The 21,043-nt window shown below is 40.8% G+C and overlaps 2 protein-coding genes across 4 annotated transcripts in view; both read left to right on the top strand.

The window, feature by feature from the left end:
- The first annotated feature begins 1,279 nt into the window (after nt 1–1,279).
- lamtor5 (late endosomal/lysosomal adaptor, MAPK and MTOR activator 5) lies at nt 1,280–7,138 on the top strand. The gene is made up of 4 exons (XM_050065979.1): nt 1,280–1,436; nt 1,524–1,585; nt 4,944–5,061; nt 6,690–7,138. The coding sequence occupies exons 1-4, from the start codon at nt 1,402–1,404 to the stop codon at nt 6,748–6,750; spliced, it is 276 nt and encodes a 91-aa protein (XP_049921936.1). The 5' UTR covers nt 1,280–1,401; the 3' UTR covers nt 6,751–7,138.
- A 1,619-nt stretch (nt 7,139–8,757) lies between these two features.
- The window catches only part of slc16a4 (solute carrier family 16 member 4), a 37,896-nt gene continuing 25,610 nt past the window's right edge, over nt 8,758–21,043 (top strand). The window contains exons 1-3 of one of the 3 annotated variants that reach the window (XM_050065564.1): nt 8,758–9,012; nt 9,316–9,389; nt 15,532–15,669. The gene's annotated coding sequence lies outside the window, so the exon portion shown is untranslated. Of the gene's footprint in view, nt 9,013–9,312; nt 9,390–10,821; nt 10,922–15,531; nt 15,670–21,043 lie in introns of those variants that run through there. The other 2 variants (XM_050065562.1, XM_050065563.1) reach the window with 2 other exon arrangements.

Raw genomic sequence — 21,043 nt, 5'->3', positions numbered from 1 at the left:
ATTAGTGGAGAGGAGGGAGAGCATACCCCATGGGTTAGTCAGCAGCACATTACCCTGCTGCTGCGCAGGTGATGGATTCCTCCAATGTAGCGGCCACATAATTACATTCACCCATTTCTGCCCTGTCAGCAGGAGCACTGAAGCCTCGCCGTCTTGGGACAGGCTGCAGAAATCATGCAGGGAGGTGAGCCCAGGCGGTGGCCTCCAGCTAACTTTGGAAGAAAACACAAAATCCATCAACGAAAGACTGCGAGAAACAAGGTCCCTGCGTTAGACTCATAATATTAATACTATATTTTATGTTCAATAGGCATTGGTAAAGTTCACATTATGTTGCTTTAAAGTTTATCATGCTGAGTAATGTTTGCACCAGCCCGTGAAGGTGAAGCTGGTGCTAACTGGGAAGGTATAGATGATTTAGTTTCTAAAGATGATTTCAGTTCTCACAGTTTTAATCTGAGTGTCGAGCAAGAACTTCATGTTTCCCTCAAAATAACTTTCATGACTGCAGAACATGTGACACTGGAGCCGGTCTGGGCGCCCTCAGCTTATTGTGAGAGTCATCTGATTGTGACTGCCTGTGCAATGCATGAGAGCAAAGTGGGAACTGGATTATAAATAAAGATTATATATTCAGGAGGGAAAAAAAACCCTCAACTAATCTAATTTTATATTTATGCAACTATGAATATCCAAATCAATTTCTCAGTGTGGCTGGTAGAGAGATAATGACACATGAGTGATGAAATATCAAGAGGAAGGGTTTCATTTCACAACTAATCCAGTTTAGAAAATGACTTAAGTGAATGAGGAGAAATAATATTTACATAAACAATAGTCTATATTAAGCTTATATATCAGGTGCTGATAGTAGATTATGGAATATCCCAAGGACATATAAATAGATAGGACATAAATCTTCAAATGTAGTAGATTTCAGGGGGTTGGGTGGGGGTTCAGGGGAAAGCTGCACCTCAATATTTGGAACATGTACATTTATCTCTAAAAGAAAAAAAAACATGAAAGGTGCAGAGGACAAAATTAAACATTAAGTTGATGCAGAAAAATCCCAAATTTGTCACATCTATCTATCTATCTATCTATCTATCTATCTATCTATCTATCTATCTATCTATCTATTTTGTACATATATATTACATACATACACATCATGTACATTATAATAATACACCACATGTTCACGTCTATAAGTATTATACACTATTTTTACCGTCACGTTCCCAGATTCACCGCGCTTCGTGTAGTTTGGCCCTCACAGTGTTCCTTAGTGCACGTGACGGTCAGCTGACTCCAGCCGGAAGCTTGGAGGAAGTAGACAACCAAAACAACATATCTTAATATACAAAACTCGAGTTTTGCGGTTATTTAGGGTTAGTAAAAATGGAGTCGACCCTTGAACAGCATCTCGACGATACGTAAGTTAATACCAAACTGTTTTTTAAGCTCTATTTCACCTGTTTGGATGTTAAAGACGACTGAAAGCTGTTTGTCTCTGTTGGCAGCATGAAGAATCCAGCAGTTGTCGGTGTGCTCTGCACGGACCAGCAAGGACACAACCTCGGCTGTAAGAAAACACTGAGATACTTGTTCTATCTGAGGTTCACATGAAAATGTTGCTCACATATAATCACACCAAACTGGGCTTTAATGGAGGGAAGAGTGAAAGTATCAGTCAGTAAGTAGCTCAAACGGAGCTGCAGATGAACTCCCAAATAATCACTCCCAACCCAACTATGAATGCTTAAGAGAGAAAAAAAATGCCTCTACATCTACATGAGAATAGCACAAACAACTGACTGATTATACTGTCATTGTTGTTTTAACAACCATGACTTATCGTTAGTCCAGTTTTAAATAACCTTTCTGAGACAGCTAGTACAATTCTCAAAACATTAAAGGACAACTACGCCCATTTTCAAAATTCATACATGTTATCCGTATCATCTAAGATAGTCCAAAAATATAACATAAACTACTTTCTCCCAAATCCAAAACAGAGAGTGCTTAAACTCAAATTTGTAATGTCATCATGTATAAAGTCTGGAGCTGCTCCGTAGACAGTGAATTAGGGAAGATGTTCTAGATGACACTGAGAGCACACAGGGGAATGTTCTGATTATATCAGTACATTTTCTGTTTTAAAACTGAGAATAGGATAAAGCTCATTTTTGCTAACAAAGAAAAAATGTGTGGATCCACAAAATCAGTCTTCGATTTATTGTCTGTGGAGCAGCTCCAGACTTTATACTTGATGACATCACAATTTGAGTCTTACTTCTCTGGTTTCTAGCTTTGAGAGAGTAGCTCATGTCCATAAATATTGACTGAACTTTCCTGTGGGAATAACATGTTGGAATTCTTATTTTAGGTGGTGTTCCTATTGAAGTTCAGTCACCACATCATTTTATACTGAGTAGCAAAACACCCCATTTGTCCAGCAAACTACAGCTGACGTCGATTAATCAACAAGGAGATAATCCAGAAAATTGTTTGGCAGCTGTTTTGATAATCAAATTAATAGTTAAAAGTGATTTTTTTCAAACGTAAGTGGCAAGGTATTCTTAGCTCTCTATGATAGTAAACTGAATATCTTTGGGTTTTGGGCTGTTAATAAACAAAAAAAAAAGACATTTTAAGATGTCACCATGGGCTCTGGAAACTTGTGATGAGAATTTTTTGCAATTTGTCAACAGTATATTGCCCAAACACTTAATTTAGAAAATAATAGGAAGATTATTCAATCTTAAAAATGATCATTTATTAGTCCACGTCACAATATTTAACTTCTGAATCAAGGATTAAAAAAAAATCATCAACCAGTTCATCACAGCTGCCAAAATGAAATGTCCCTATATCATTGATTAAGCCAAGACAGATGTTTAAATAATAGTATCAGTATATGACCACATAAAGATGAAGTTTGAGAAACTTCATCTGTAGGCTGCTCAGGGGATCACAAGTACTTGTGAGTGTGGATTGTTAAATGGAGTCATCTTAGTTCTACAATTGACTATTTTTTTTATCACTATTGAACTTTACTACCATCTACTGGATTTTAACACGTATGGCATTTATTCTGCCAAGGCCGAATGTCCCATCTCACAATGTTAGCAAAGGTTTAAAATAATTAGTGTATCCGCCCCATGATTCAATATTGCTCCAAAACTTGGATTCTTCCTTGGCCCATGTCACACCCTTCCACCAAGTTTCATGATAATCTGGCCAGTTGTTTTCCAGTGATCCTGCTGCCAAACAAACCAAGCTGAAAACATACTGTATCCTCCATGGTGGAGGTAATGATTGCTTCTTACTGGGAATTATTCATAGAGAAATACGTACTAAATGACAGTATAACAAAATGCTCAGTAACCTTGCTGCTAAAAAATAACAAAGTGAAGTTATTTGTGAGCATCAGCGACAGAAAGTTACAAAGGCAGGTATAGCATATGACATTTTCTGTGCAGCACCAAATACCGCAAAATTAGATGATTTCACCTACTCTGTATCATTTTAGTACTCTTTCCACTTGTGATTTTCTGTCTTGACTTATGAAATGACATTTAAGATGAAAAGAACACATAACACTAAAACTGTAAATGCACCCATTATGCAGCAAAGATCGATCCACTCAATCTGCCTCCTGTTGTCAGAGAGGCATTTTGTCACATAAATATCGAAGTATGTTTGACTGATAGATTTTCTTTTTGTTCGTGTCATGCACACAGAGTACTCACTCCTCAGAGGTTAACAAGGCATCAAAAGTACAGTTACAGTGGTCGAACATTTGTTTACGTTTTATTTCATTACAAAATTACTCATTATTTTACAGCTCAGTCTTCAACAGAATATTTTGCCTTCTCTCTAAAGCTTTGCAAAAAAATTCTACAAAAACGATTCTCTTCCTGAAGCACAACTTAAGTTTTTTATAGTCATCCAGTCAAAAGAAATCAACATAAATGGATGTCATTTTACTAAAAAGCACATCCCTTATGGCCCTATAAAAAGGACAGTAACATAAAAAATTAATCTCATCCACAAGTCTGCCCTCCTCTTGAGTGGCATTAAACCTAAATCAGTAATATTCTGTCCAACTGCAGCAGCTACATGGAGATATAACTTTGAACATTTCACATCCGTCCTCTTAAACAAGAATCAGCAGGCAGCTGTAACAAGAATATAAAGATACAGCTAACAGCAGGTTAGCTTAGCTGGAAACAGGGAGACACAGCCAGCCTTGGACTGGTACAAAAACCAAAGTGTGAAAACAAGTTGTGGTTTTCCGAGGATTTATATTCCAGACTGTTTCTTGGCCGGGCGTGGTGTCCTCTTGGAGTCTCGTCCAGGAAATTAAGGCACCCAGCCCAATATGTTGAACTATTACTTTAAGGGGAGCCGTTAGAGTTACTGGACAGTCTCCTTGATCAAAGCAATCATTCAAGGTCCTCCTTGATGCAAATCCTGAAGGCTTTGAGGGGAGGGCCAAAACTATTTGTTACGAACACTCCTGGGGGCTTCAATTAAATGTGTCACAATTAGATGGTTGAAACCTGAATCTCCAACATACAACATCTGGATTATAAAAGTATGGGAACTGTACAAGATGGAACAAATCACATATGCTATAAAGTCGGAAAGATCCTGCAATGTGTCTGTTGTTGTTGCAATAAGAAAATTCTGAAAACCATATCCCCATGTTATGATGTCAAATCTGAACTGCATGTATGGAATGATTAAGCAAAATTAAAACATAATTTGAAAAAGAAAAGATCACTCAACATGATGAAACCAAAAACATGTTTTTTTAAAATGCAATTTAACTTAGGAGAGACACCTAGAAGTTGCAAGGATGCACTGAAGTTACCTCAGGAGGAAGTTTCTTCAGCTCTGTAAAGTAACACTCTCTTATATCTCACAATCACCAGGCCGCGGCTCCCTGTCTGATGAACATGGCGGTGTTGTGTCAGTTCTGTCCAAACAAGCTGCAGCTCTCACCAAAGACCCAACAGACAGCCCGACTGTGTGCCTGGAGTCTGAGTCAGGGTGAGCGCTGACACAACCTTCTGTCTTTTGTGCCTGACTGACTTACATCTCCTCCTTTTTCTTCTCCCCCTCAGTGAATTTAGAGGGGTCTGTCCGCAGTGGTTTTGATTAACACTTTAAGAGATCAATAAATCTCTGAAAAACTGTTGAAAGGATCCACAATCAAAGATTGAGCTTCTGTTTGTCCCTCAGACGGTGTCTTGGCAAAGGAGTTTAATTTTCATTTGCGTGGTTATGCTGCCACCCTCTGGACTTAACAGAACATCCTCTAACTGACACAAATACTATTATGATTAGACATTATCTGCTGAGAAGGTGTAAATCAGTGATACTTAACTTGCTTTGCCGGGGGTCACTTTTGCAAAATGACAAGAGGCAAGGGGCCAGTTAATAAATAAACAATAATAATATTTTTCAGATAAAATAAATAAACATTATATATAAAAGCTAAATTAAAGGCAAATTAATTGTACATTTTTCATGAAATTGCCTGTTTTCACCCTTTGAATGTTTGTTATCCTCACTCATCTTTGCCAAGAGGCAAATCCAGACAAGCAGCCCTGCTCAGGTCAGGGGCATTTCTAGGATCTGAGGAAATTCGGGGCTTAGCCTGGACTTCTGCCGGGGGTTCGGAAGATCTTTTTTTTTCTTTCATAAACAAGCCCTATTTAGATGCTGTTTTATGCACTCTGGCTCCTTATTTACATTCAAAGTGCAGGAAGAAAAAAATCCAGTTTGAATCACTTTATTTCCACTGGGAATTAGAAAACTGTATGTCGGTTGGCCACCTGACACCCTATCGCGGGCCACATTTGGCCAATGAGCCGTACATTGAGTATCACTGGTGTAAATCTATGACTTGATGACTGGGACAGATAAATGTCAGACAAATACAAACAAAATGTGACAGGCTGTTAATCCTCATGTTATATCACTGTGGGTTGAAAGTGGAGTTTAAAGGCAGACATTCAATATTTTCATATATATATGTTATTTCTAAATAAGACATTTATGCCAGGGCTGCACTGAGTCTCAGTTTTAGTGGGTTACGGTGATTTTTGCATTTCATTTTCACCGACAAAAAAATGAAAATGATGATAATGATGTGTTTTTTGCAGGGGCTAATGTTACCTTCTGTCTGGAAATAGATTTGTAGGCTGGGATATCTCTGTGGCACCACAATGCTTCATTTATAATGATATGTTGTAACACATTTTACCTTCATCGAAAAATTGCAGCACCTGCGATCTGGATATTGCACTTAACCATTTTGGGATTTTGATAAATGTGCAGCCCTAATTTATGCAACAAAAACAACTTTATTATTAATAGGTTGGGACTATTACTGATGTCCAAGATGATGAAGTAATTGTTGTAACATCACCAATAATAATAATGGATGCTGAGGGAATTTAGGTTAAAGACTGTAGTAATGATTAGTATGCATAATATTGGAGGTTAACGGCAGACAGGTTGATATGATTTATCAAAGGTCAGTATGTGCCATTCACAGATATCTTTAAAATAATCTGTTTGTCAGTCGTTGCCAGTTTGACTAATGGGACTGATTGTTGTTTATCAGTTGAATATTTGTCTCAGTGAATTGTTTCTGTCGGACTGTTTTGCAGAAACATTCTGGTGAGGAGTCACGGGACCATCACAGTAGCCGTTCACAAGATCGCATCATGAAGACGACACGGAGGAGTTTTACTGTAAAGAAATGTACATGTAACCAGACACAGAGTGTAATCACACACTGTAAATGAACTTTGAGAAACATCTTCAGTTTGCGAGAGCAATCTGGAGTTTGTGTGTTTGCTGTATGAATCAATTATTTAAACCAGAGCCGGCTTTCTCATTTTCTAAAACCTGGGGTGAGATTGTTTTCTTTTAAATAGACATAAATATACACCAATCTGTCAGGAATGCTATTTTATTGATGTCATGGACGAATTAGGCACTGTATCATGTTAGTGTCAATCATGTCAAAGCTTTGTGTGTCTTTTTGTTAACACTCTTTAATCCAAGGCAGTCATGCACAGAAAAACAACCCTTAATAAACTTTAACTTGACTTTGTGTCGCCCGCGTCTGTGTTAAGTATTCATTGTTTTCTCCTTTGCTCAGTGTGTCGTCAACCAGTTACTTTTCTTTGGCACCTGTGTGATATTCATGCAAGAAAAAATTTACAAAAGAGGTTTCAGAGTTGGCAATCATTATTTAAATCTGTTATGAAGCCCTCCAAGTTGCATGTGGTGGCAAGGGTGTAGGTTTCATTACAAACACTTAATTAGGGTAATCCTAGGTATTCTTCTTCTTTCTTCTTTCTTCTTCCGAGGAAATCATACTTCCCATGGGTGAAAACTCACCAAACTTTGCACAAAGGTCCAGTCTCATGCCAGATATCCTCAGCTGTAAACTCAAGCCAATAGTCCTGATGGTGGCGCTACAGCAAGCGTCTAAAGTTCAAAACTTTGAAAATTCATAACAAATCAACCATATGTGCTACAACTTCACAACTTTCATCAAACTGTAGCCCCAATACTGAAGAAACTTTTGTACATTTAAACCTTCTTAAAACTTCTTAAACCTATCTCCTCCCACAATTTTTGCTCAATTGACACCAAACTTGCTACAGAGCATCTTCAGACTGTCCTACAAAAACTATGTTTCTCAGATTTTTGATTTATCAAAAATTGAGCCTACAGTGCATCAAAATGTTTGACTGTAAACTAAATAAATCTTCAATGTTCATGAAAAAAAGTGACAAAATTCTAGAGTCATGGTAGATGATGTGTGGCAAATTTCAGAATTTTATCTCAAAAACTGAATACTAGACTATAATTTTATTTTTTAATTCTGTTGAATTTTTGTGCCTTTTCTGATGGATGAATTACTGAGTGGGCCAACCAAGCACAATCCCAGGGGCCCAAAGTGTTGGTCTTCACCTGCAAAATGTCACTCAATTTAACACATGATGTTACCGCCCATGAAGAGACTCAACATGACGACAAAGAGACACAAAGTAATTACTGAAATGATGGAAAAAGAGACACAAAACAACAACAAAAGAAGCAAAACCAGCACAAAGTCTGTGTCTTTCTCCTGTGGAGTAGAGGCGGGGGCCCTTTTGTTTATCTGTGCCCAGGGGCCCATTGTCTCATGATCCGCCCATGCTTTTCTGCAAGTTATGGTGTAGATATCTTTAATTCTGTCAAGATAAAGCTCCTCTGCTCCTTTCATATTTGTAGTGGAGGGTGGGGAAAGACAAATGCACATATTGTAAATGCTTTAAACCTATGCCTGGCGGAAGAATCTCGCGCATATATGGATGACAGGAGCATGTAGTAACAGGTAACTGTGCAGCGTCAGGTGTTTGCAGGTTTTCATATACACTTGACTCATATCTGGGTGAAGGCATGTCAGTGGGAGAAATTCCTGCAGGAATCTTTAGTCAAAAGAAAAAAAACTGTCCCTCGCACATGGTCTCCTATCTGCGGTGCAGACTGACAGTGCAGTGCGTCTTGGTGGCGCACTGCCTGTAAGCAGGACCTGAGTAAAGTCTGCGGTGGCTGTGATGTTTTGACCGCAGAGCCTTCCCCCCCCCCTCTCCCTCTCAGATGAGGTTCACTGCTACGTCTCAGTCACGTGGCTCTCCTCAGTGAAGGCTTTGCTTTCTGCGGCTCCTCACCAGAACCAGCGATGTTGAGGCTGAGACGTGAGATGCAACTCAGAGGGACTCGCTCCTAGAGGCAAAGTTATGGCACGGCCATCCCCGGAGAAAAAGGTCCCGCAGCAATTTCTCTTTGCCAAAAAGTCCCTCACCGGTGACGCGCACGCCTTTCTGGGACTCACGACCCCGGAGCGAGAAAACCCCAAATTACGCGTCAAATTAAACTAATTAAAAATTGGGGTAGATTGTTGAATTGGTCGAGGATTGCAGGAGATTACAGGTATGGACTTCTTCTTTTCTTTACATTTAATTCAACACATTAATTAAGTACAACTTTACTGAACAAAAAACATTTTTATTGGATTGTAGCTAATTAAATTTATAAATTTGGAAACTTCCCCCCAGTGGGAAATCAAACACAAGGCACCCTGCACACTGTTATCCTCTGTCACCCACGAAACTTGGTCATGTTTTGAAAACTTTTCGCCCACAATGCTTATCATATGGCACCCACTTGACGTCCTCTTGAAAGTCACCCTAAAGTGTCAGTGTGCCTGAATTCTCTTTCTTGCCTCCCCAGCAGCGTTGAGTCGAGTGAGGGTCACAATGCAACAGGCCTGTGAAGTGAAGATAACAACTAACCCACAGCCACACATGGTAAGACCTCCCTGTTTTCCCCACACAATAATACGGTTTTGTGTGTGCCTCCGTGGACTAAGCCAAATGCTCTCAGCTAAACACCCTGCATTTACTACATAATCTCACAATTCCTCAGGACTGATGTCTGCCTTTCCTCACAACTCAGAGCAGAAGCGAGGCTGTGATCATAGCTCCAGGGCTCCAGGTTGTGAGTTTGGGTGATGAAACAGTCAGGCAAACAGGAAGTTACTTGTAAAGATTTCAGTGATTCCAGTAGCTTCACTCTTAGAGTTTCTCCTTATTTTATCTGCATTGTGGAGCCATGAAGAAATGCAAATTCCTGCAAAAGAGAAGTTGAGCTGAGGAAGCAATTTATAGGGAAAAATAGCTCAGCTGTCAATGCAGAATCTGCACAAAAGCAGGTCATTGGCAGGGTTGGAGCGTGCCCCAAATCCTGATACTATTACCTTGTAATACTGTTGTCAAAATGCTGGATTTTCCAACTTCAACATAATACCTTGAAATATATCAATACCACAGGGAATTACTGACATTAAGGGCATGACATTTAAGTTTTTATTTAAAGATAAAGGCGCAGAGGACAGCAGAATGACTGTAGTGAACATTAGCAATAAGAGAGGGCAAGAAAGCCCAGCTGGTACGGGTGGATTGATACTGCAGAAAATCAGGATTGAAACCATTTTGAATATTCAGAATCAATACGTATCGATAAACAGATATTTTTGACAACACTACTTTGTAAGTAAATGAACATGCTTTTGGCTTCTTCACTTCTGATCACCTGCAGAGTCTGAACAGGATTTTTCACCGACAGTCACAACTTTATGAGCAAACTTCTCCTGCAGGGCTACATTTTAGGACAACAATGCTGCAGAAGGAGATGTATCATTTTACCAAGTATTGCTCTGTGGTCTTGGTGTGTGTACTGTGTATATAATGGATCTACTATTACAGTGACATCAGCAGATGTGATGTATTCTCAAACGACTCCTTTTTTCTCTTTTACACAATGCAGAGCTGAGTGTTTTCTGCATTGTTGTAGAGAAATGTGTAGCTGTTATGAAAGGAGGATCTTTGTTTGACCCACCGTTTGAACAACTTCCCTGCTCTACCAAGACCTGAGGACATGACTGGGCAGATATTTAAAGTGTCAGCTCTTGTCTTAAAACTGATGAAAAGATTATTAGATGAAAAGAAAAATATTTAGCGAGTTGTCCATCAGTGTCTGTGCTCATACAGCGACCCTAGGCTCCCCTTGCAGCAGTCTGAATAGGTGTTTACCATGCTGTCCAATAAACTAAAACAGAATACGCCCTAGCTGGACAAATCTTTGACCTGTTAAACCTGTAAAAGCAGTCAAGTATGTTTCCTAGAGCACAGCTGTGGAAAAAGTGGGGGGGTGTTCTCCAGCTTTCTGCAGGTGTGGACACTTTTGTCCTCAGCGAAGGTGTAGCAAGAGCTCAGAGGTCAGCAGCAGAGGGACATCTGGCTAACTTGATTGGCGCTTTTAATTTTTTACTTTCATGCTAGTGAGTACACATCTACACAGCTGAGACTTGGTGGGTGATGTGGGTGGGGGGAGGGGGGCATGTATTCTTGTGTGAAAGTAGAATAAGTAAAGGTTTGAGTGGTTCATTTTGCCTAACAATAATGAAGTTTGAGATTCTTCTGTTAATGAAGCTTTGGGGCGTGTGTGTGTGTGTGTGTGTGTGTGTGTGAGGGGGCACCCTGAGCCTGGAGAGAAATATTTGGAGTAGCTGTTACAATTTGGATCTTAATTGTGCAAAACCTTCTTTTCTGCATTGATCCAGCTTAAAACACAGCAGAGAGCCAAAAGAGCCTGATTACTGTGTTAACAAAATTTTTTACCACCTTTTGCGACGCCAATATGCAGTAATGCACACTACAGTCTTCTTCTTCTTCTTCTTATTATTATTATTAGTTTGCATGTTCTCCCAGTGTCAGCGTGGGTTTCCTCAGGGTTCTCCGTCTTCCTCCCACAGTCAAAGGACATGTTAATTGGTGAATTTGAATTGCCCGTTGGTGTGAATATGAGCGTGAATGGTTGTCTGTCTCCATGTGTCAGCCCTGTGATAGTGGAGACCTGTCCGTCGTCACCCAGTGTCAGCTTGGATAGGCTCCAGCTCCCCCGTGACTCTGAATAGGATAAGCAGGTTACGGATACTGAATGAATGAATAAATGAATGAATGAATGAATGAATGGATGAATTATAAACATGAATGTATAATGAGTTTTAACTTGAAAAGGTGCAGCCTGTCACGATAACTACTTTTGTTGGACGACATAGTGTCCCAGAAAGATTTACAATAAACAATATTATGGTCATATCAAGTGTAAGTGTGTGTGTGTGTGTGTGGAGGAGCTGCTTGATCTCTGCCCATAGTTAAACTCCGACACAGGAAGCAGATGAGAGGACAGAAGCGGCGTGACGAGAAATGGCAGCAAAGCATGTCTCAGATAGTGTTTTTCCCCCCCTGTGCTTTAGCCTCATGTGTTGTGTCCAAGTCTCATAATGGCTGGGCAGACCCTGCTGTTTGTTGGCTAAAATGTTGATGACATTCTTATGTCAACACAGGGGCAGTATCATAAGATAACCTCAGATGACCTCTGTCGTTTTTGCTGACCTCAATAAATCAATAATGTAATTATCATGACAGGCCTAAAAAGGTGTCACTTCAGATACTTCACCTATCTGTGTCATGCTGTATCTTGTTGCCTACAGTGCCAAACAGCATGCTAATATAACTAATTACCTACCTGATGCTCAATTCAGCTTTGTGACTGACTTTTCTTTATCACCATACATCTTATTAGATTGCTTGTCATTAGTTTTTATTGAAAAGGGAAACAGAAAAAGGGAGGAGGCAGAATGCTAGATTCTTCTTACTGCTGAACATCTGTACTGCTGACTAAAGCACTATTGCTGCATCCCAGTTCATGGACCACATTCCTACAAGTCTGCATTTGTGGACCCAGTGTGTTAACAGCTCGTGCAGTCAGTCACTTTTAAATACTTCACATAATAGGAGGAAAAGCACAGGGGGGAAAAATCGGAAGTCACATAAAATTTGAATATGTTGATAATTGCAGATGTTACATATGAAGAGAAGTTCAGAAAGGCTATATGGAACACTGTTTTGGTGATTTATGTGCAGTTTCCTGTTGTGACGACCCCCGCTGTGTCTCTGCTCTGCCTGACCTGCTTGTGTTTTCCCCTCCTCTCGCAGGTAGTCGGCTGGCAGTGCAGGTTTTTAGTGAGCTGGCTCACCTGGGATGATGAGCTCAAAAGCCTGCAGTGCTGGCTGGTTCAGTGTGTCTCAGTCTGCCGCAGCTCTCTCAGCTCCCACAGTCCCCTTTTCTCATTTAGCAGTTTGTGCATCCTCAGTTACTTTCCTCGCCTCCTCTTCTCACGTCTTAGCCCCGCCCACCTGAGATGGGAGCAGAGGAGGCGAGGAAGAGACACGGGGATAGAGGAGGAAGCCTTTAGAAAATGAGCTGCTTTGGAGCTGTCATTTTTAAGTGACGTCAGTTAAATATGAAGAGTGGCACAGACGGTGAGGGGCAGAAAGTTTCATCATGCCCCTGCAATGGTTTGTATATTCCAGCTGTGTGTCATGCCTCTGTTATCAACACGGTGCCGAAAACACTTTTGCAAAGGATACACCTGTGCATCTCCATTCATAGGGTGCTTTTCATTATGTGTCTCCGTACATGTGAGAGAAACTTGTGAGGAAGAGACGCAAGGACGGAGGAGCTGAAGCTGCCGAATGAGAGATCCTTAGTTCCATAGCATCAGTCCTAAGCAACGTTAGTTAATGGCCACATGTCAAGGTGTGGCATTTATATGCAACGCCACTTGATAAAAGACTTGCGTAGGATACACTCCTCACTCTAAGCTCCTCCAGAAGCCTCTTCTCTCCCCGCTCCCCAGGGTGCATTTAAGGTATTGGAAGATCCTTTATATAGTGGCGGAGGAGGAACAACTTTTGGGTCACGGGAGAAGAGAGGACTTGAGGAAACATATGTCAGCATAATGAAAACACCCATGCCCCTTTTACAAGCCTCCTCTCTCCTCGAGGAACTGAGACATCTTTCAAGATGGCAAGCTGAGACTGATTTCCAGGTCACAGGCAGGAGGCAGGAGGATGGAGCATGTGACATCTTCATACCCTATTTTCCACTCATCCTAGCACTCGCATTCACCTCTGATGTTAGTGATTGTTCACATCTCATTCATTTGTTTGAAGGAATAACACATTTGTGTAAACTTGTGGTGATTGAACTTCTTGTTCTGGTAACTGAATTTGGATGCCAAAGCCTGGTGCAGCTCATGCTCTTGTGTCTGTATGTGGGGATGAACTTTGGTAATGTAGTTCTGTCCTCTAAGTGTCAGCAAGTTTGTCCTGGGACATTTCAGTGGTAAGCTTTGGTACGTTTGGGGAGAGGAACCTTGTGTTGCTACTTTGGTGAAGTGTCTTCAGTTCCACTTAGGTTAGAATTTTGATAGCTGGAATTTGGGGGCATCCATCAATCCATTTTCAACCGCCTATCTGAGCGGGGTCGGAGGGGCAGCAGGGGCAGCAGGTCCAGCGAAGCATTTCAGATGTCCCTCTTCTCAGCAACGCTTTCTAGGACCTGCGGCAGGACCCTGAGGTGTTCCCAGGCCAGATGAGATATGTAATCCATCCAGCGTGTTCTTGGTCTGTCCCGGGGCCTCCTACCAGTTGGACGTGCCCGGAACACCTCCAACAAGTGGCGTCCAGGAGGCATCTTGATCAGATGCCCATACCACTTCAACTGACCCCTTTCGACATGCAGGAGCAGCAGCTCTACTCTGAGCTCCCTCTGGATGTCAGGGCTTCTTACCCTGTCTGTAAGGCTGAGCCCAGCCACCCCTCTGAGGAAGCTCATTTCGGCTGCTTGTATCCACGACCTCATTCTTTCGGTCATTTTATAAGGCAAAGCATTTTTAGTGTGCATGCTTTGTCTCGCCGCAGACAGTTTATCAATTAATCATAGAGTCATACAAGGTACAACTTCAGTGAAATGCAATCCTGTCAGCTCCTTTAACCTGTACAAGTTTAATTAAGTCTTCATAATTGTCCATGTTTTCACACAGGCTGCAGTGCACTTACTGTAGTTAAGCACTTTGGGTCACAGAGTGAGTGTTTGGTGCACATTCTGACCCAAAACATCTCACTGTCCCCATGTTACCTGCAGAATCCTCAAATATTTAAGATGGGTGTTATCTTACCAATCAGCCCTCAAACTGTTAGCGGCAAAGAAACGTTTGCTGATGCTCTCACAGGCTTTTTTGTTTTCTTTTGCTTTTCCTTCTGTTAAACCTGCTTTTCTTGTTTCAATCTGCCTTAAAATGCTCCTATGGTGCTGAGGTTGCTGAGGTGCAACTGGCTGACAGGCTGTAGTGTGGAGGAAGCTGAAGTTTAGGGCAGAAGTAGACATTTTTACCTGTGTGCTGTCGACAGCTGTGGCCAGAGGCATCATGTTTTTGGGTCTGTCTGTCCCATTCTCATGAATGTCACACCGCAGGAATGCCTTGAAGGAATTCAAATTTGGAACAAACGTCCACTTGGACTCTACGATGAACTGATAAGAATTTGTGATCAAATGTTAAAGTCACTGTGACCTTGACCACTGGGCTCAGCTCTGTAAATGTAGTTTCAAAGTGTTTTTAAACAATGAAAAAAATTGCAGTCCTTTTATAAATTAAATATTCAGACTTATTTCTCCATCCTTTTTGTCTCAACTGTGAGCCAACTCATGACACTGTGACAAACTTTGAAATGTTTTCAGTGTAGCGACCTGGCTATAGGAATGGCAGTGTTCCTGAACTGGTCCAGTTTTTTGTTCTGAAATATCCCAATAATGATATATTGAATTTTTACATTCATTTGTGGTTTAGAGTGAGTTTTGAAATCTACAGGATGGACTGGCACCAAATTTGATCTACACTGGTTGTTGTTGTTCAGGTGGTGCTACCTGTGTCTCTACTTTAAGGTTTCAGAGATCTGAGTGTGCTCCTGCATCAATTTTCATCCTTTCATCTCATGCTCTTGTTCTTGCACTTCACTTACCGTTGTCCACTTCTTGTTGCAGGTGTAAAGCTGATCTACATGCAGCCATAGTTACAAGTGCCCTTCAACCAACCTGAGAATGACACTCAGAGAATAGGACTCCTGAGTTTATTCTGCGCCTCCAGAGCCTTCAGGCAAACTACCAAATCAGCATTAACAGGTAACTCAACATGCTAGGCAGTTTAACCAAAACAGCTCTTCTAGTCACTGCTGACAGCACACACAACAAAGGGTGCCTGTCATTCCTTTCCTGCATATTTACTGTGGTGTATAACTACACATTTTTATTTGCCATCAACATTTTTTTTTTACTTAATATCCTGCTGAAGAAAATTGCACTGTGCTAAATCTAAGACTTACTCACTAAAGAAGCTTTAGTATTTTGGTAATCCTTTCTCAATTTGTGCAACTTTAAAGAATTGTGTGCCTAAAAATATCTTTGTGTGAGATGCTTGAGATCATTCAGCCAGGCCTCACGCTGATAGTGAATTGTGTTGCATAATGGGTTCGGAGAGATTTTTATTGCAACCTGGTTTGTATCTGCAACAACACAAACCAAGGCCCTCTTTTACCCAACTCATCAAATACGCACCGATCAAGCATCAAATACAAGGACACTTGGTCAGTGGCCCTTAGCACCGAGGCACCCTTTACTGTCTGTATGACATTAACCGGGCTGCATCATTATTAGACGCACAAGCAACTGACTAAAGAGAGCAAAAGTCTGCGTAGGTTAGGAGGGAAGGGGCTTGGATGGGTCAAACAAACACAGGACTCTCACCCAGGAGACCGCTGTTTGTGTCTCATGTGAAACCAAAAGTCATAGTTGTGTTATTTTAACTACTGACGTCATATGTCACACCTGACATACATCACTTCACATTATGTCACGTTAATAGCAAACAAAGTTATTTTAACCAAAACCATGATTTTTTTTCTTAACTTAGCCAAGTACTGTTGTTGCTAAAACCTAAAACCAAAGTAAACCTACGTTGGTTTAAGTTTATTTTGAAAAGAAACTGTATGCGTGTAATGGGTTGAAACTGCATTTCCTGTGAAAACAGAAGTTAGTTTTGAAAAGACACAATGTGATGAGCAGAAACTGACACAACGTCCTGAAGAGTCCAAAACTGACACAAGAGTGTTACCTACTACAGTGTCAGAGTTTGGGGTGTAGGGCCATTCAACAGGCAGGGGTGAAAATCCCATTTCGTAGTTGGGGGGGACAATAAACAGTAAAATTTTAGAGAATAATTCCAGGGGGGGACAAGGAAAAAAAGTTTAAGCCTGCCTTTTATACAGCATATTTTACCGCAATTTGACGCTTTAATCTTCTCTCTATCTCTCCAACAGGCAGAGTGAATGTCTATACTTATGAGAAATGGCTTAACAACTAAACATTTCCTGCAATTAAACTGGTAAACTGGTTTATAAACAGTGTGCTGTCAGATCTGCCGCTGCGCACCTCACAACTGTGTGTAATAGTCGCGCGTAATGACCACTCCTCGTTGCTTAGACTGCACGTCTTTCATGTTTGTCTCACTGACAGGTGGAGAGCCTACAGACAGGTACCCATAGCTACGAGCCGCTCCGCCACTGACTGCTCTTGTCCTGTCCTCTCCCTCTTCTTTCTCTTCTGTCCTCTCTGACTATCACTAAACTCTGAGCTTAATCATTAGCTTTTAGCTTAGCAGCACTCGTAATTGAGTAGGCTTTTGAACAATGCAGGAGAAATGTTGCAGACAGTTTATAATATCAGCCTGGGCCTGGGGCTTGTTGTAACAGTAAATGGGATGTGTTGTAACTTTTGTAACTTGTGTAAGTTAAACTGTGTCTGTGTGAGTGTACATCTTACCCTGCGATGCGTGATGTGGGCAGCGGTTCCAGCCACACGCTGCTACTGCTGCCAAGTAGCCCCACCCATTGGAAAGAGTGTGGGATATACCACTACTAGGAATGGGAGGGGGGGACTAAATCTTTTAAGATTTAAATAGCACATTATTGCGCGATTATAATGAGCAACGCTTACATTGTTTTAATAAATACTACTGCATTGTTCAAAAATTATTAATTGTGTCTCAAATTATTCTAGGGGGGTACAGCTTTACTGAAGGGGGAGTCAGGTCCCCCCTGTCCCCCCCGAGATTTCCGCCCCTGCAACAGGTGTCAGTATTTGACGAGTTGGAAGTAAGACTGTGTTGCTTATTGCTTTTATTTAAATTATGTTTTGCTGTTGTTGATAAAAATGGCCATTACTTTTAAGATGTCCTGTTTAAACATTATCATCCGGCATTCAAGCTACAGAGGCAACAAATGCAAATGCTGCTTTTGTTAAAATATTCTTTAAATTTCACATAGGAGTAAAAACTGATAATAAGAACACACAGAAGAGCCCATAACACACTGATCCTGATCTCCAAAGTTTGGTGCTGTTGGGAGTTGCAGGAAATGGCAACCACAGAGACCAAACGAGACGCATTGAGCTTTGATTATAGTCGTTACAGTCTGACACGGATTCTGGAGAATAGCACACAAAGAGATCAGTTTGATTCCAGTGTGAAAGATGGGGGACGTAATCCAAAATGCAACCCAAAGCTCAGCTGAAGCATGAGTTAGTCATATTGAGTGGTTATCTTCCAGAGTTACTGTCTTGTTAGTGTGAAATTTCATCTCTGTTTTCCTGCGACATTGTTTCTTTGTTGAGTCGCAGTGGAGAGATAGTAGGCTGAAACTTTAGGAAGATCACCACTTGAGTTTTCTGACTGCGGAAGCCTCATACTAAATTCAGCTGAACTTTATTGCACTTTGTCCGAAGTCTCTTACGTCGTCAGGGAGTTTTTTCCAGCCAGTATGGACAGGAGGGACAATTACAGCGTCTGTAAACTATCCATGTACATATGGGCGTGTGAGACTTCAAACAAAATGTGACCCTGCAGTCTCCTATAAGGCCTGTCAGCCCATCTGCCTTAAAGCCTAACTTGCGTCTTTGTATGAGACAGTATGCATAGTTTATGGAGGTTCAAGTTGGTTAATGTTAAAATGACAGTAATTTATCATGTTGAAAATTTCATAGACAAATAGATAAGCATACTCCTACGTAACTGCGCCATAATTTTAACACAATTTATCATACATGACATTGCAAACTGGTCTTTTAAATTTGAATTTGATTTAAAATGAAAATGACATTGAAATTACATTTTGCATTTGTTATTTTCACAAGGACAGGGTGCAAACCTGTCTGCTCCCTGACTTACTTGCTTTCCTGTGTCCCTCTTTCTTTCCTCTCCACCTCTCTGTTTTTGGTGCAGCTCTGATACAGTCCTGTTCAGGATCCTGCTTCTTTAAAAGTGATCTTGCTCAATCCTGGCCTGAATCTGCCTGAGCAGGTGTGCAGAGCTGGTATTTCTTTATTTGCCAAAGCTTTTTTTAAATTTTAACCTCGAAGGCACAATCTGTGATCGTAGTGTAACTGAAAGCACGGCTCCATCACTGACATTCAAAGCAACCACTGTCAGACTAACTCAACAACTACATTTAAACTGTTTTCTGGCGCTGTTAAAGGTTTGTTAACATCAGTAGTGTTTGTGATCAAACACATAAATCAGGCCTGTAATTTTAATGTTAATTCATAATCTAACTCCCCTTTTTACATGTGCACATAATGCACAGGGTCCACAGCACTGTTTAAAGGGTGTGCAGGAGCGAAACACACACCCCGCTGCAGTTTCAAGCAGTGATCCAACAAACACAACTGGCGGTTTTTGCAGATGAGAAGCCTGTGAGGGATCATGTCCTTGTCATTGCACAGGCAACTCCTTCTGGTGGTCGAGGCAGGGAGGGAGGGGGTCATTAAGTTCTCCCTATATAACAGTCAGAATTCTTCTGTAGTGAGATTTAAATTGAGATTTGTGACACTTGAATGATTCCATTACTTACAGGTGTCGTGTCACACAACTGTAACTTTTTACATCCATAAAATGCAGCATAATGTACCGTGGGATTATTACCGGAAAGTTGTGTACATGCCATGGATACCTCCTTTATGTTTCATTGTGTTACACTCAGAATTCAAATACTCAGAATGGAGCAAAGTAAATGTAGCGCACCATACGGTAAATGTGGACTGTTTTCTATGGGGCCATTATGGTAGCAAAATAGCTGCAAATGCGTATCTCAATCTGTGTGTGCGTAATCAGATTTGTACATGTGTAAAATCATTTGTAAAAGCGTAATAAAGTTTGTGAATGCGTACAAAAACCTGATAATGTGTATTTAGAATCTGTGTGTGCGTAATCAGATATGTAAATGTGTAAAAAAAAATCTACAAATCTGTATTCACATGTGCAAGTGTATTGCGATCTGTAAATTTGTACACAGATCTGTAAATGTGTACAGACATCTGTAAATCTGTACAAAGATCTGCAAATGTGTACAGAGATCTGTAAATCTGTACACAGATCTGCAAATGTGTACAACGATCTGTAAATATGTAGACAGATTTGTCAATACCTTTGTCTTCAGCTGTAACTCAGTCAGGCCTCTCAATTGGCTCTCTTTGTACACGTGATTTTTGCTACCCTTCTGGCGGCCTGTGAGAGGAGCCTGCACCGGAAGCGGCCTCACGCTGGAGGTCTGCAGCCAGACTCTCTTGGAAGGTCGCGGCAGCTTGAGCCTGTCAGCCTGTGCTGACTCACTTTGAGTTACAGACACAAATCTTCTCACGCAAATGCATACACATTTGCAGATTTTTGTACGCATTCACAAACTTTATTACACTTTTACAAATTATTTTACACATGTACAAATCTGATTACGCACACACAGATTGAGATACGCATTTGCAGCTATTTTGCTACCATAATGGCCCCATAGATTTCTGACGGTCTGGTCGGAGGCATTATATTTTGGAGTTGTCCATCCGTCAGCCTGTCAGACCATCCATACAGCCCGTCCTCATGAACACAATATTGCAAGAAAGCCTTGAGGGAACTTCTTCAAATTTGGCACAAACGTCCACTTGGACTCAACAATTATCTAATTGGATTTTGGTGGTCAAAGGTCACTGTAACTTCACAAAACATGTTTTTGGACATTACTTAAGAATTCACACCCTGACTATGACAAAATTTCTCACAAATGATGAAATGACGACATTTTATATCCAAAAGGTCAAAGGTCAACTTCACTGTGACATCATAATGTTCTGCAAAAACACTTTTTTAGCCATTTCTCAACGTCATATCTCAGGAACAGAAGGGGAGACATTTGGTTAGATACTGTATTGGTGACTCTAATCTTGAAACTGTACAGATTGTATAGATCTTCTGTGCTGCCGGGAGGAAGATGTGTGTGAAGCATCCATGTTTTCACTGACCCGGATGTAAACTATAACTGCAACTTGACTGCTTTGTGGAGACACACAAACACATGGTGGCAATTCTAGTATTTTTCTGTTAGACTGCAGCAAAACTTCTGGCTCTGACTTATTCAAATCAGGTGCATCCATTCTCCAAATAGATAGGACAGTATCT

Source organism: Epinephelus moara, chromosome 16 (genome assembly GCF_006386435.1).
Source record: "Epinephelus moara isolate mb chromosome 16, YSFRI_EMoa_1.0, whole genome shotgun sequence".
In the NCBI taxonomy this organism is placed as follows: Eukaryota; Metazoa; Chordata; class Actinopteri; order Perciformes; family Serranidae; genus Epinephelus; species Epinephelus moara.
This window is presented reverse-complemented; position numbering and strand designations above follow the sequence as displayed.

Excerpts from the sequence above, each read along its gene's own strand:
- lamtor5 (XM_050065979.1), top strand. The coding sequence starts at position 1,402 with ATGGAGTCGACCCTTGAACAGCATCTCGACGATAC. Across the intron at positions 1,586-4,943 it reads GCAAGGACACAACCTCGGCT|GCCGCGGCTCCCTGTCTGAT; the intron begins GTAAGAAAACAC and ends CACAATCACCAG. Across the intron at positions 5,062-6,689 it reads TGCCTGGAGTCTGAGTCAGG|AAACATTCTGGTGAGGAGTC; the intron begins GTGAGCGCTGAC and ends ACTGTTTTGCAG.